The sequence below is a fragment of the Scomber japonicus genome, chromosome 9 (genome assembly GCF_027409825.1).
Source record: "Scomber japonicus isolate fScoJap1 chromosome 9, fScoJap1.pri, whole genome shotgun sequence".
Taxonomy (NCBI): Eukaryota; Metazoa; Chordata; class Actinopteri; order Scombriformes; family Scombridae; genus Scomber; species Scomber japonicus.
Genome location: NC_070586.1, coordinates 33,851,690 through 33,863,818, shown reverse-complemented (window position 1 = coordinate 33,863,818; position 12,129 = coordinate 33,851,690). Strand labels below are relative to the sequence as shown.

At 39.1% G+C, this 12,129-nt stretch overlaps 1 protein-coding gene across 1 annotated transcript in view; it reads left to right on the top strand.

Annotated features, from left to right (window-relative positions):
• Window positions 1–12,129, top strand: part of unc5db (unc-5 netrin receptor Db) — a 151,522-nt gene that overhangs the window by 47,421 nt on the left and 91,972 nt on the right. The window contains exons 3-4 of the mRNA XM_053325599.1: window positions 4,678–4,821; window positions 6,797–6,900. Of these exons, the coding sequence (XP_053181574.1) occupies window positions 4,678–4,821; window positions 6,797–6,900 (248 nt within the window). The remainder of the gene's footprint in view (window positions 1–4,677; window positions 4,822–6,796; window positions 6,901–12,129) is intronic.

Here is a 12,129-nt window from a genome sequence, read left to right as displayed (position 1 = left end):
TGAAACCCTAAGAAACTCCCGCATGTAAATGAGTATATCAGAGGAATATTCATTTTCATTTACCATGTAAACAGCTTAGTAGGAATATTGTCTTTGTTGGAATAAGGGAAAAAATAATATTTTGTGCAGAGTCACTGTTGGTGTTTGTGTCACATTCATTTCAGTATTTTAAGTTACTTGCCATTTGAAATGTTAGCAAATGTGTATTTTTAGCCAAAAAGTATATATCAGGGCTCTGTGCCACAAAGCTATATCGATGTTATCCAGCTGGCTGGACGGATTTACTCACACACACTCTTCAAACCTGTGCCACTTATGAATTCAACATTATTGCTTTTCATGAATGGTGGCAGCTGGTTGTTCTATTGATGCATTTTGTCATGAAATGTTTCCCTAAATATTTATGTGGATTGTTTCTCAGTAGCAGTGTTATGCATGTAAAAACCTGTGGGTAAACAAAGCCACCAAGATAACTGTATAACTGTGACTCACAAGCCTCAGGTCCTGCTGACTCTTCAAGATGAATGTACTTTATTGAAGAATCCATAGAGACACATTGACTACAATTGTCCTCTCCACTTAACTACCTAACTTGATTTGATAACATTAAACAAATTCATTTAACAGAAATTGCACTTGCAGAGATCGTTGAGTTTAAATAAACAATGAGTGGTTATTATCAAAGATGGCTTTGAATTAGTCCTCAAATCAATTTCTGCACTTTTAGCTTATTAATACCTTCAAATAGGCTATGTTAACTGGGGCCAACCACGTCCTCTGGTGTTTGTGTTTAATCATGTTTAGCAGAGCAGCAGCAACAGTGAGCTACTAGCTAGGTAGGCTAGGAGCTTTATATTGGTTTATATGGAGCAACGTTGTCATGCAGAAACCTACATCAGGTCATGTGGGAGAATGTTTTTAGAAGGGCTTGGAAAAATAGCATTTTGATGCTAAAAACAAAATTAGAATTTTGGTATAAAATCTTGATATAACACCTCAAAAATAGATAAATAAATACAAATTGAACATTGTGAATTGGTGTTATGTTACAAAGTACTGTCAGTGCCCTCTAGAGGTGGAGCTAGGTGGAGGCTTCTAGGCCGCTGAAGTCTCTTTTTCTGAAGACATTTCAGTTGAGGCACTGTTACTGATTTAGTGCCTTGTTATTTTGTCTTTATTTATATGTGCTTTATTTTTTGGGAAATTGTTAATAACAACTGAAATAAATCCCACTGCTATAACAATTGCTACTTATGTTTGCATTACTCATACAATGATTGTTTTCAAAATGTATTTCACTTCAACTTCCAAATCCATAATTACAATACAAGGCCAGCCAATAATATCCACCCCACCTTTGCCAGGACAACTTTTTCTAACTTTTCATTGAGAAACATTGAAAAGAAAAGAAATTGACCACACTGTTCTTTCTGGAACAATTAAGTAATGCAACATCATAATCGCTCTCACTGTTTTTGTTTAGTTTTTGTATGCATGTGTCTGTATTTCTTTACTCTTAAGTTTTTATGTTGTATGTCTCAGCATAGGAGGACCACACGACAAACCCTTTAATTAACCCTTTTACTGGCTCATTTCTTTTTTGGTAGTTATTGTTTTCTTTTCTTAATCTAAAAAAAATCTGCATGCATTTCTTTTCTTGTATTATGTATATTTTTCTTGTATGTGCTGGAAATAAACATTAACATCATGCACCAAAATGAAACTCTGTGAACCATCCAAAAAAAAAACTGGTCTTGGCTCTGGGTGCCCTCCAGTACAATTCATGCACCAGTCAAACTGCATTACCAACATTGTGAGTTGGTACTAAAAATTCCCTCCCCCTGGAGAGGACTAATGTGATGCAGTATATGTTTATTCTTTTTTGGTAATTACAGTTTTGACCCAATAAGTACACAAGTCAAAGCAAACACCAGGGAGGCTAATATATGGAGTGACTCTGCTATAAGCCTGGAAACGACAAGAGTAAAAGAGTTCAAACGGTTAATGTAAGCCTTTATTTAGTGACTTACTGTAATTACATTTCAACGGATATTTAAATCAAACATCACCCTTTAAAATGAGGTCATAGCAAAGTCTAATCCTCACCTCCTATTTCTCTGTGTTTCAGAGCCCGGTGGAGCAGTGTTTTGAGTTTGCCAGTACATTGGGCAGATATTGCCATTTTCTGAAAAGTCTAATATTGATCTATGACACACCATTCTACTCCCATTTTACTTTTATTGGATGGTTAAGAGGCAGAGAACCTGAGGAAATATATGAAATATGTGGTGAGATGGTGGCATCCAAAAGTTTTCTGCTGAATTGAAACCAAGTGAAAAGCCTTTAACACAGAAACCAACCTAATGCAGCGCTTTAATGAAGTGCTTGTCATGCACATTGGCATCCAACTTAATAAGCTAGACTATAGTAAAGCCGCAGCAGCAGTAGTGACACTCTCTACTCCTCTCTGGTTCTCAGAATTACCAAACTCTACTTCTTATTTCAGCCATTTTGCCAGTCTCTCTCTGAATGATTCAGCCTTTTTTTTTTTTTTAGATAGATTTATCAAGTGACGCAGGAAACTGTTGAGGAGCGAGGAGAGGATTTGGGAGGAGAACAGATCAAGCGGTTTACTCTAATGAGCCCTGTCAACGGAATTCTGCCTATAAACAAATAGGGTTGACAGATGACACAGTGGCAGCGCTCATCTCCGTCTCTCAGGCGAACCACCTGTCGACCGCCGCTCTGGGTTCCAGGAAATGCATCGTGAAAGCTTACCTCCACCCTTTCTCTCTCACTCTCACCGTCAGTCAGTCTGTCTGTCTTTATTCTCTCTCTCTCTCCTACCCCTCCTTCTAAAAACTCACACTTTTTTAGGGGGATCATGGAAAGTCATTAGTCATTATTTTCTCCGCTGTCTCTCTTCCCACACGCGTTCTGTCACTTGCCAACACTCCGCCGCTGCTCGAGAAATTATGAATTATGTTTGTGTCTCGCTCTCTACAGGAGCTGCGATGAGGAAGCACCAGCCATAGAGATGCTGCATAGTTTATCCCTCTTTATGAACATGGCCTTTTTTTTCCCTCTCTGGGCCTGCCAATCATGATTTAGACAACCCCCGTTCGCCTAATACACCACACCATATTGTGACAAACAACCTAATATGTATCTGTATTTATTTTATCCTTATTTAATCTTAATCAGACACAACTTCTCAACACAGTTCAGTTCGAAGAGTCTCACTTTCCTATTGTTGCCATTTATAGCCAGAACAGTGTTCTCCATTTCTTAATGTTACGGCAAATAGCAGCGTGGATGCATTGTGCGCTTCTATTCACTCAGGTTTAATTGGTATTCATTCAGAGGTCCGCTTGGCACTTCGCAAGCTGTGCAGCCGCAGTATGAGGCTGTTTGACTTTAGTAAGAGCGTGTCAGATTAAAGTGTTATTTATCAGAGTGGATACACAAGAAGCCAGAAGAGTCAGGGGTGTTGGTGTGTTGGGGTGGGGCAGTGTATATATTGGTCTTTTCCAGGCCTGAGCACATTGCACATCTCTCGCCTTTAATCCAGCTGTGGGTTATAAGACCTGCAGGCTGCAGAGGCTGTGAGAAAACACATGTGACAGGCTCTAAGCCGATGACTCAGATTAAAAAATGGGTGCTGTATACCGATCTGAAGCTATATGACAGGGTGACAAACATTTTCAACTAGGGGGGCTTGCAGCGCGTTGCCTAAGAGGATTTTTTTTATAAATCGAGAGCGCTTTTTAAAAAAATGTTTCCTCTCTCCTTCTTTAATGCATGGAATAATGAGAGCGTGTTGTGTTTCATAATGCGGTGTATTGTCTCGGTGTCGCTTCCACAGCAGGCCTACATATGCCGTTTGAAGCGGTTAAGCGCAGTCCAAATTATTAATGCTAATTCTACCACAGCTGATTTAGCTTCCCTCTTGTTAGCGGCATTGAGCATATGAGATATACAGTAGAGGCCCCCTGAGGGAGTGTGATTCTGCCAATTTCCTTAGTGATGCTCCCAATGCTGAGCGGAGAGGTAGAGAACGCACTGATTCAGGAAGTGTGTCAGCTCCTTCTTAAGAAACATATGCATAACCAGGCTATGTTTTTGTTGTTACTGTCTTTAACAATGTGATGTGCTCGCCTTGATCCGACAAAAGAGTTTCTCAGGAATAGAAAAATAACTGATCTTGTGTCCTCATTAATATACATTAGACTGAGGGTTTGACAATGTGGGACCCACTTTAGACAGTTTCAAGACAACTACCTAATATTCTGATAAACACGGCTGGTAGACTCCATCATCTTTCCCATCTAAACTTGACAGTTCAAACAGAACTAAGGTAAAGCATTGCCAACTTTACAGAACTGCTGTGGTTTTGATCTTTTGTTGCAAGGTTGTAGTGTTTTCATAATGCAAAGGCCTTCCCTGAAACGCTGATTATTTAATAAACTACCCTTTTGTATTATCTTACCAACCCGAACATGACCACAAACAGTCCGAAGTCAACTGGAATCAGACAGGCAGCAGAACTCTTACTGTAAGGCTTGAAACATATTCTCTCTATATATATTGTGGCTATTTTGGTCCTGATAATCTCCACCCAGTGATCAGGCAGAACCTTGGTGCCTGCTAACTATCTTATCTTTTCTGTCAAACCAGGGCTGAAGGTGCGCGAGGTGATGATCAACGTGTCCCGTCAGCAGGTGGAGGATTTCCATGGCCCAGAGGACTTCTGGTGCCTCTGCGTGGCCTGGAGCCACTTGGGCACTTCCAAGAGTCGGAAGGCTACGGTCCGCATTGCATGTGAGTACAAAAACACCTCTGCCATCACTAATTTAAGGCTTTTGTCCTTCATCAGATTAATCAAACAGCACATCTTATGCTCTTCATATCTTATTTAAATGTTCTCCTTGAGTTTTGACCCCATAAAACCACTAGTAGCCATGTTTGGTAATACCGTTTGTAGACAAGGACAATGTGGAAACTCATTGACGAAGTGTTTCCAAATTCAGCTGGATTAGATTGTCTTTAGCCTTCATATGTTTTTAACAACTAGCTAACAAGCTAATCAAATTTACCAATGTGGTGCAGGTAAGATGAGTCTTATATGTATTTAATTGTGCAAATGGAATATGTTTAAACCAAGACAGATTTGCTTGTTTTGTCCATTGAGGTCAGTTTATTCAGCCTGTTGGAAATGTTTGATTCTTTCATTCACATTGACAAAGCAGCTTAACTGAGATCTCGGTCCACTTCCACACAAACTGACAAACTGGGCCAGGATTAAGTGACAGCGATTCATGAGTCTTAACTGAATTAACAAGCTATAAAATCGGCCTGATTGCCGCTTACATCCAACTTTGTGAGCACCAGAGCAGATGAAAGAAGATTAAAGATGAAGCCTTCAAGTGCAGCGAAGTACATCATGCCTGGCTGTCAGTCACTGCAGAAAACTTTTGATTTTCCCCCCCTGGAGGTCCGTGTGGTATTGTGATGATGCGGAACGACAAGTCAACAAAGCTGTCTGACGAATTATTTACAATGTCTGTCTAGATGATTTAACCCTTAACAAACGATGAGGCAACTGGAGCTTTTTTGTTATGTTTTTGATCGGGAAACTGTGAGAACAGCCTTTGCTTTTATCTTTTATCTTAGCAGACGCTGAATCAGGTGAATCAGTGGAGAAATAATCAATTCTCAGATACTATTCGATTTGCTGTTCAAGAACTAAAGACCAGTATGGCTGCCAAAGGGTGTAAGAGGTTATCTGAAAGCCAGAAGGAGACAGAGAATGTAGGACCCACTTTAGACAATTTCAAGATAACTGCCTGATATTATTATGACAAACACAGCTGGTAAGCTTGATCATCGTTCCCATCTAAACTTGATAGTTCAAACAGAACTAAGGTATAAAAAGCATTGCCAACTTTACATAACCAATGTGTTTTTTGTCTGTTGTAACAAGGTTGTAGCTTTTTCACAATGCAAAGGCCTTCTCTGACACATGGATGGTTTAATACACTGCCCTTTGGGAAAGTTTAAGTTTAAGGCTCTGTTATGAGCACTTCTCAGCCACTATTAGATTTCTTGTCCTAAGAGCTAAGGACCAATATTGCTGCTAAAGGGTGTAAAAGGTTATCTGAAAGCCAGAAGAATGTAGAGAATGTGGGAGCCACTTTAGACAGTTCAAGACAACAGCCTGGTATTATCCTAATGAACATGGCTGGTAAACTTGGTATAAGAAGGGTGTAAAAGGTTATCTGAAAGCCAGAAGGAGTCTTTTTCAAAATGACAGAAGGTACAAACCAGCAAACAGTCTTTTGATTAAAGCGTCTTTAGCAAAATCTTTGAAGAAAGTAAAAATATGCCTGTGCAGACGGTGATGTGATATCTGAATCATCGGCTTTGCACTTACTTTGCACTTACCTACCTGCCAGCTGAACTGTGGTATTGACTATTTTCTTCCTGTATTCAGATCCCTTAGATCATCTGGTACATGAAACCCTTTCGGCGCTCTAAGGTATCAAAAAGGGTATCAAAAGCAGTTCTGAAAATGAACAGAGCAGGATCTGTCACGAGTGTACTCACATGAATGCCTAGGCTGTATCCAGAGTATCCTCCAAACCACCTTGTCAACAGATTACCTAGCACTGGATCGTGGGATCCTCTGGGTTTTGAAGGTTGTGGCGTGTAAAGTCAGGCGGCAGGAAAGGAGGATTGAGGCCAGGCTGACCGTAACACTTGACACCTGACAGCTGCCTCTTATCTCCCCACACAGACCTGAGGAAAAACTTTGAGCAGGACCCCCAGGGGAAGGAGGTGCCAATCAATGGGATGATCGTTCTGCACTGTCGCCCTCCGGAGGGAGTGCCTGTAGCGGAGGTAAGACCGCCGCTTCCTCGTTCTTCCTCTGGTGAAAGACGAGAAGTTTATACTCCCATCGAGCAGAGAAGATCTACGTCCTTATTCTGCGAGAGGAACACACACTCTCTCAGTCGATTCCTGCTCCCGCTCTACTTTCTCTGACCTTTTAACAGATTGATATAGTTGTGTTAGACACTGTAGCAGGGATAAGTGCACGTAAACATTTAGAGGAGAAGGTGCTGGTTCCATTTGAGACAAAGCAGTTTCATTTCATTGCACACATTTTAATCAGAGTAGTTAAAACAAACCGTGTTAAATATCAGATGAAAGGTAAAAAAGAAAGACATGAAACAGTCAGAGATTTTCAATTTCACTTTACATCGCCATTAGCCTTGCCAGTCTCATGAGTTCACACTGTTAGAAACATCTGAAAAGTGGGTCAGACCACAAAGTGAAAGGTCCAATTAGTGTTTTGAAGGTTGATTTAAAGGCGAGGCTATGAGGGGAGTGGAGGGGGGGGGGGGGGGGGGGGGGGTAGTGTTGCTCTTTATTTACTGGATTCTGTGGTTTGGTCCATCAGTATGTTGGTTAAAGACATGAAAATCATGAAAGAGAGTCTCTTCACTGTGTCTATTGGTTAGAGAATCAACACACACACACACACACACACACACACACACACACACACACACACACACACTCACACCAGTGAACGTGGATTGCATCACAGCATCAAAGATACCACATTTGGGGTTTTTTTCTTCCTTTTATAGTCTGAAGTCACTTCTTGCTTTACTGTTCAGTTCATTTACATGTGCGCCACTATCCCACTTTTAATAACCATCTGCTTGTATACGTATGCCACTAATATTATCCAGCTTTCTGATCAAAGGTTTGTCTTTGATGAGTTACCTCGTCAGTGGAGGATGAACAGAGATTTAGTTTTTTTTGGCTACAGGGACTCTGCTGCGTTTACTGCTCTGCTGGACATAACTTCAAATAAAAATTGAGTCATAAATGTGTCAATTTTTATCTTCTGTAAGGGCTTTAAGTTGCTGGATTTGCCTTGAAATAGACATTCCTGTGTGGTTCTTTTATCTATAATCATTTTCTTAATTGATATATTAATAATATTATATTTTTACTATATAAAATCACCTAAAATCCTAGTAGAGGAAGGTATCCCTATAACCCACCCCTCAGCCACTGCATGGCCAAGGCCAAACTTTCACCTTCATTTCAGCATGTAGACACCTGCATCATTTGCCAACATGTTCTGCGTTTTAATAGTTAACTATTCCATAAATCCGGTTACGGATACACCCGAACACATCATAAGACACATAATCAGGGACGTGCCCACACATTTTGAGGGGCTGTTGCTCTACTCTAACCCTTAATGTAATGGTTGTATCTACTGCATATGTGTTAGCCAACATGTGATAGCATAGCATAAGGTAATATTGTGCAACGTGATACAACCATGACTAGTGGTGTATCATTCAGAAGCATATATTCAGGGATTTTTATTCACAGGGCATCTCATTGGTTAAACCATTTGTTATTTTCTTTAAAAGACTCACCTGAATCCTTTTGAATGCTACAGCGTCACATGACAGGGGGCATAAGGCATTGCTTTGCATCACGTTATAATTAAAGTTTAGATGACAAGCCAATCATAGGATACTTGTATTTATGCAACCACAACAGCAAAAATAAAACATTTAATCATTTGTTTATTTAACTCCAATGGGGCAACTCAGCCAAAGAGGGCAAACGGGCTGTTGCTAAGGCAACTCAAGCCCAGCCTTGTGCATGTCCTTGGGACACATAATGAGTGATGTAAGCATGACAAAGCATCTTAGTATCTCTGTTCTAGAATATTTGTGTGTCTCAAAATTAGGATAAGGGCTTATCCAGGTGTCATAAAGAGTAACTTTGTGATCTACATGACCCCTCTCTCAACCAGAGGTGTCTCAATCAGAGTTGAAAATGAATGTTATCTCATTCTTTGTTTTCTTCTTCACTGTAAAATATACAGTACAAATACTGTAAGCATGCTGGATCTAGAAACACTATCATATCTAAGTGAATCCAAATCTACATCGTGCAGTCTCGCAATAAAGTGTAATAAATTTGATTAATCATTTTACAGAGTATTTGAAATGAGAGAGACAGAGAGAAAGAAAGAACTGGATAGAGAGGGGGGGGGGGTGAGAAGAACTGGAAAGCACACACACTCATGTGAGTAAATGAGACAGAGATATGCATATGGATCGAGGGGGAGACATGAAACTGAAGCTTACATTTTATTTGGTAATTATTCAGTGTAATTCTGTGGTTTATCACTGAAGCGTATGAAATTGCAGTGCAGACTGGAGTCTCTGCTAATGGTGGCACCTAGAGATTAACCTGTGACAGCTGTTTCATAAGAATGAGTCTGGAGCAGCTGGATGAAAGAGGAATATGATGTGTACATTGTTTTTTGTGCAAATAAACTCGGGTATACTCAAATATGAATACATTATTTAGATATTCAGAGATAATGAGTGTTGATGAGTAAAATCTAATTTCTTGCAGTTATATTCAACCACAATTAAGCTGACCGATGCTCTGGAATTTATCTAGAAACTGACCAGATGAAATAGGGACCATCTCAAAAGTGCATGCAAATAGTCCAAAGGAGGTCAGATTTTTGTCATTAGCTTTCTCATTTATCAGATGGACTTTTCAAACAGGATAAATGTAGTTGTATCCTCCCACTGCAGCCACAATCTCTTTAAAAGTACAACACAGCTTCATGCTTTTATGACCTGCTTTTTTTTTTGTCAATATCTTTCTAATTTTCTTTGTAGACACTTTAGACCAGCTTTGGATTCATTGAGGCTACCTTTCATTATTTTATATGACTTCTAATTTCTGAAATGTGACCCAGTGCAATTCAAACCTCTTGTTTTATTTCCACCTTTAATTTCCACTGGGACTGAGAGCAGTTGCACAGCACTTATTTATTCAGTTTGGGCTTAGGTTTTTTAAATTTTATTTTGAAGGTTGGGTTCAAATATGGTTTATTATTAGATAAATTAGATTTTTACACTCACTGACCTATTAGGTACACTTTCAATTCAATGCAAAACAACAGCTCAGCTATTAACATGTATGACGTTTATACATTATTGAGGTTATCATACATTATTTTGTCAACTCCATTATCATACATAAGGGGTTGCAAAATATTAAAACACCGGTCAATATAATGCACCCCTGTATGCCACCACCACTTAGTACCACCTCAGTAATAAACATATAGCACAATTATCACTTTTTTGATAATTTTAACAAAAACTGAAAATGTATCCCTGACTTCAAAAAAATGTATATGGAGTGTAAATGGCAGTGGTAAAATATTAAAGTAGATAACACAATTAATAAACAGATACAGATAGTAGCCTTGCATTACAACCCTGAATCATACATCAGGGATAGATTGGATATTAAAAACACACCTAATATTCACATCATGTGTAAAGATCTATGTGGAATTTCTATGTGTGTAATATTGCTCTAATGCTCTATGATTGAGTATTTAACCTTGTTTATCTGCTAAAGAGCAGTTCATTGTGAACTGTTGTTCTGCTTGCTTCTAGCGTTTCCTGTGGCGACTTAAACAATGTCTCCCAGTGAGACTTAGAACAGATGTTTCTCACAGTGTGATCAACCTGCAAGACTGACTTGTGGGACACATCTAACATTTAAATGTCTCTGTCAAAAAAATGTCACAGCGCACTCTTCACCAGGGTTCAGACGGTCTCATTCCATATCTGTCCCGGTGATAATCAGCATGAACAATGGATGTGTAATTGATGTGAGCAGGGAACAGATTTAGGTGGAGGTCAACCTGCAGGCCCCCGCGCTGTATAAATGATTCAACGTGGAAATGGAGGACTGATGTCATTCCAGCGCTAAAGTATCCTCAGCGGGGATAAAAATAGTTGAATCTTAGCAGTACAGACCAAATCACAATCTCCTATCTAGTCCTTTGTCAACACAAATGAGCCCAGCCACAAGAGATGGGAGTGAATAATGTAGAGAGCACAGGGGCAAGATATCTTCGGCCCAGTCGATTTCAGCACACCTCGCCCATAAAATATTGAGATGGCATCATTGAGTGTGGTAGTGTGAGGTTTCAGAGTGCTGCTGCAGGATGGATGCTGTATACTGTAGCTAAACACAGGGCAGGTCCAATACAAGTCCAGCCTGCGGTTTAGAGAGCAACGTAAACACTGTGCTTCCGAAGGGTTTGTGTTTTAGAAATCACCTTCGTCAGCAAGGAAGCCGAGGGCGAGCTAACGAGTCTCTAGCCTCTCAGAGTCAAATCATTTTGTACCGTGTGGTTTATTTAAGCAAGTCTCATCTCTCCTCCACTCTGAGCATCTTTGGGAAGTGCTGCGTTACATATGTTTCAATACTTCTCTATTCTTTTCCATCAAGTTATTCATCCAATTACACTTTAACTTTTCATGTAACATTTGACATATAACTTATTTCACTGTGCCATTGTGTTAGAGTCAGTAATGATATAAACTGAGTATGAGATTACGAGCACTTGCCTGTCTGTAGTTGACTCTGGGGTTAGATGAAGTCTTTCTATTGTTCCTACAATATAGAATTATAATGACGAGTGTAAAAATAGAAACTTGAGATTGCTGTGTTAAATGCCAACATACAGTAGGAATTCATATTTATATAGTATACATAGGAGATAATGAAGCAACACCAATTTCATTAATTCTTTGAGGTCAGAAGAACTAACCACAGGAACATACTGTTTGTTCATTATGATAATAAGAAGATGGGTTAGGGTTATATTATAATAATACATTGTTTTTTTAACGCACTTTACATTTGAAGTAAATCAAAGCATCAATATAAAAAACTACCATAAAACATAATTAAAAAATCTGCTCATATAAGCAGCCACCAGCAAGGTTAATTAAAAGTAAAGGGTTGTTCTAAAAAGAAATGTTTGTTTGGGTTTTTTTATATATGTACAGCAAGTATCAACTTTTGTTTCTTAATGACTCTTCGTGGCTAGTTATATTTCAACACTGACTACAATCATGTTGTAATTATTGTATACAGGAAAAGTGAAAAACACACATTAAACATTAAACCATAGTAATCTACCAACAAAGTCATTCATGTTTATGTGAAAACCTTTATTAAGAAGCATTTATCAACACTTCT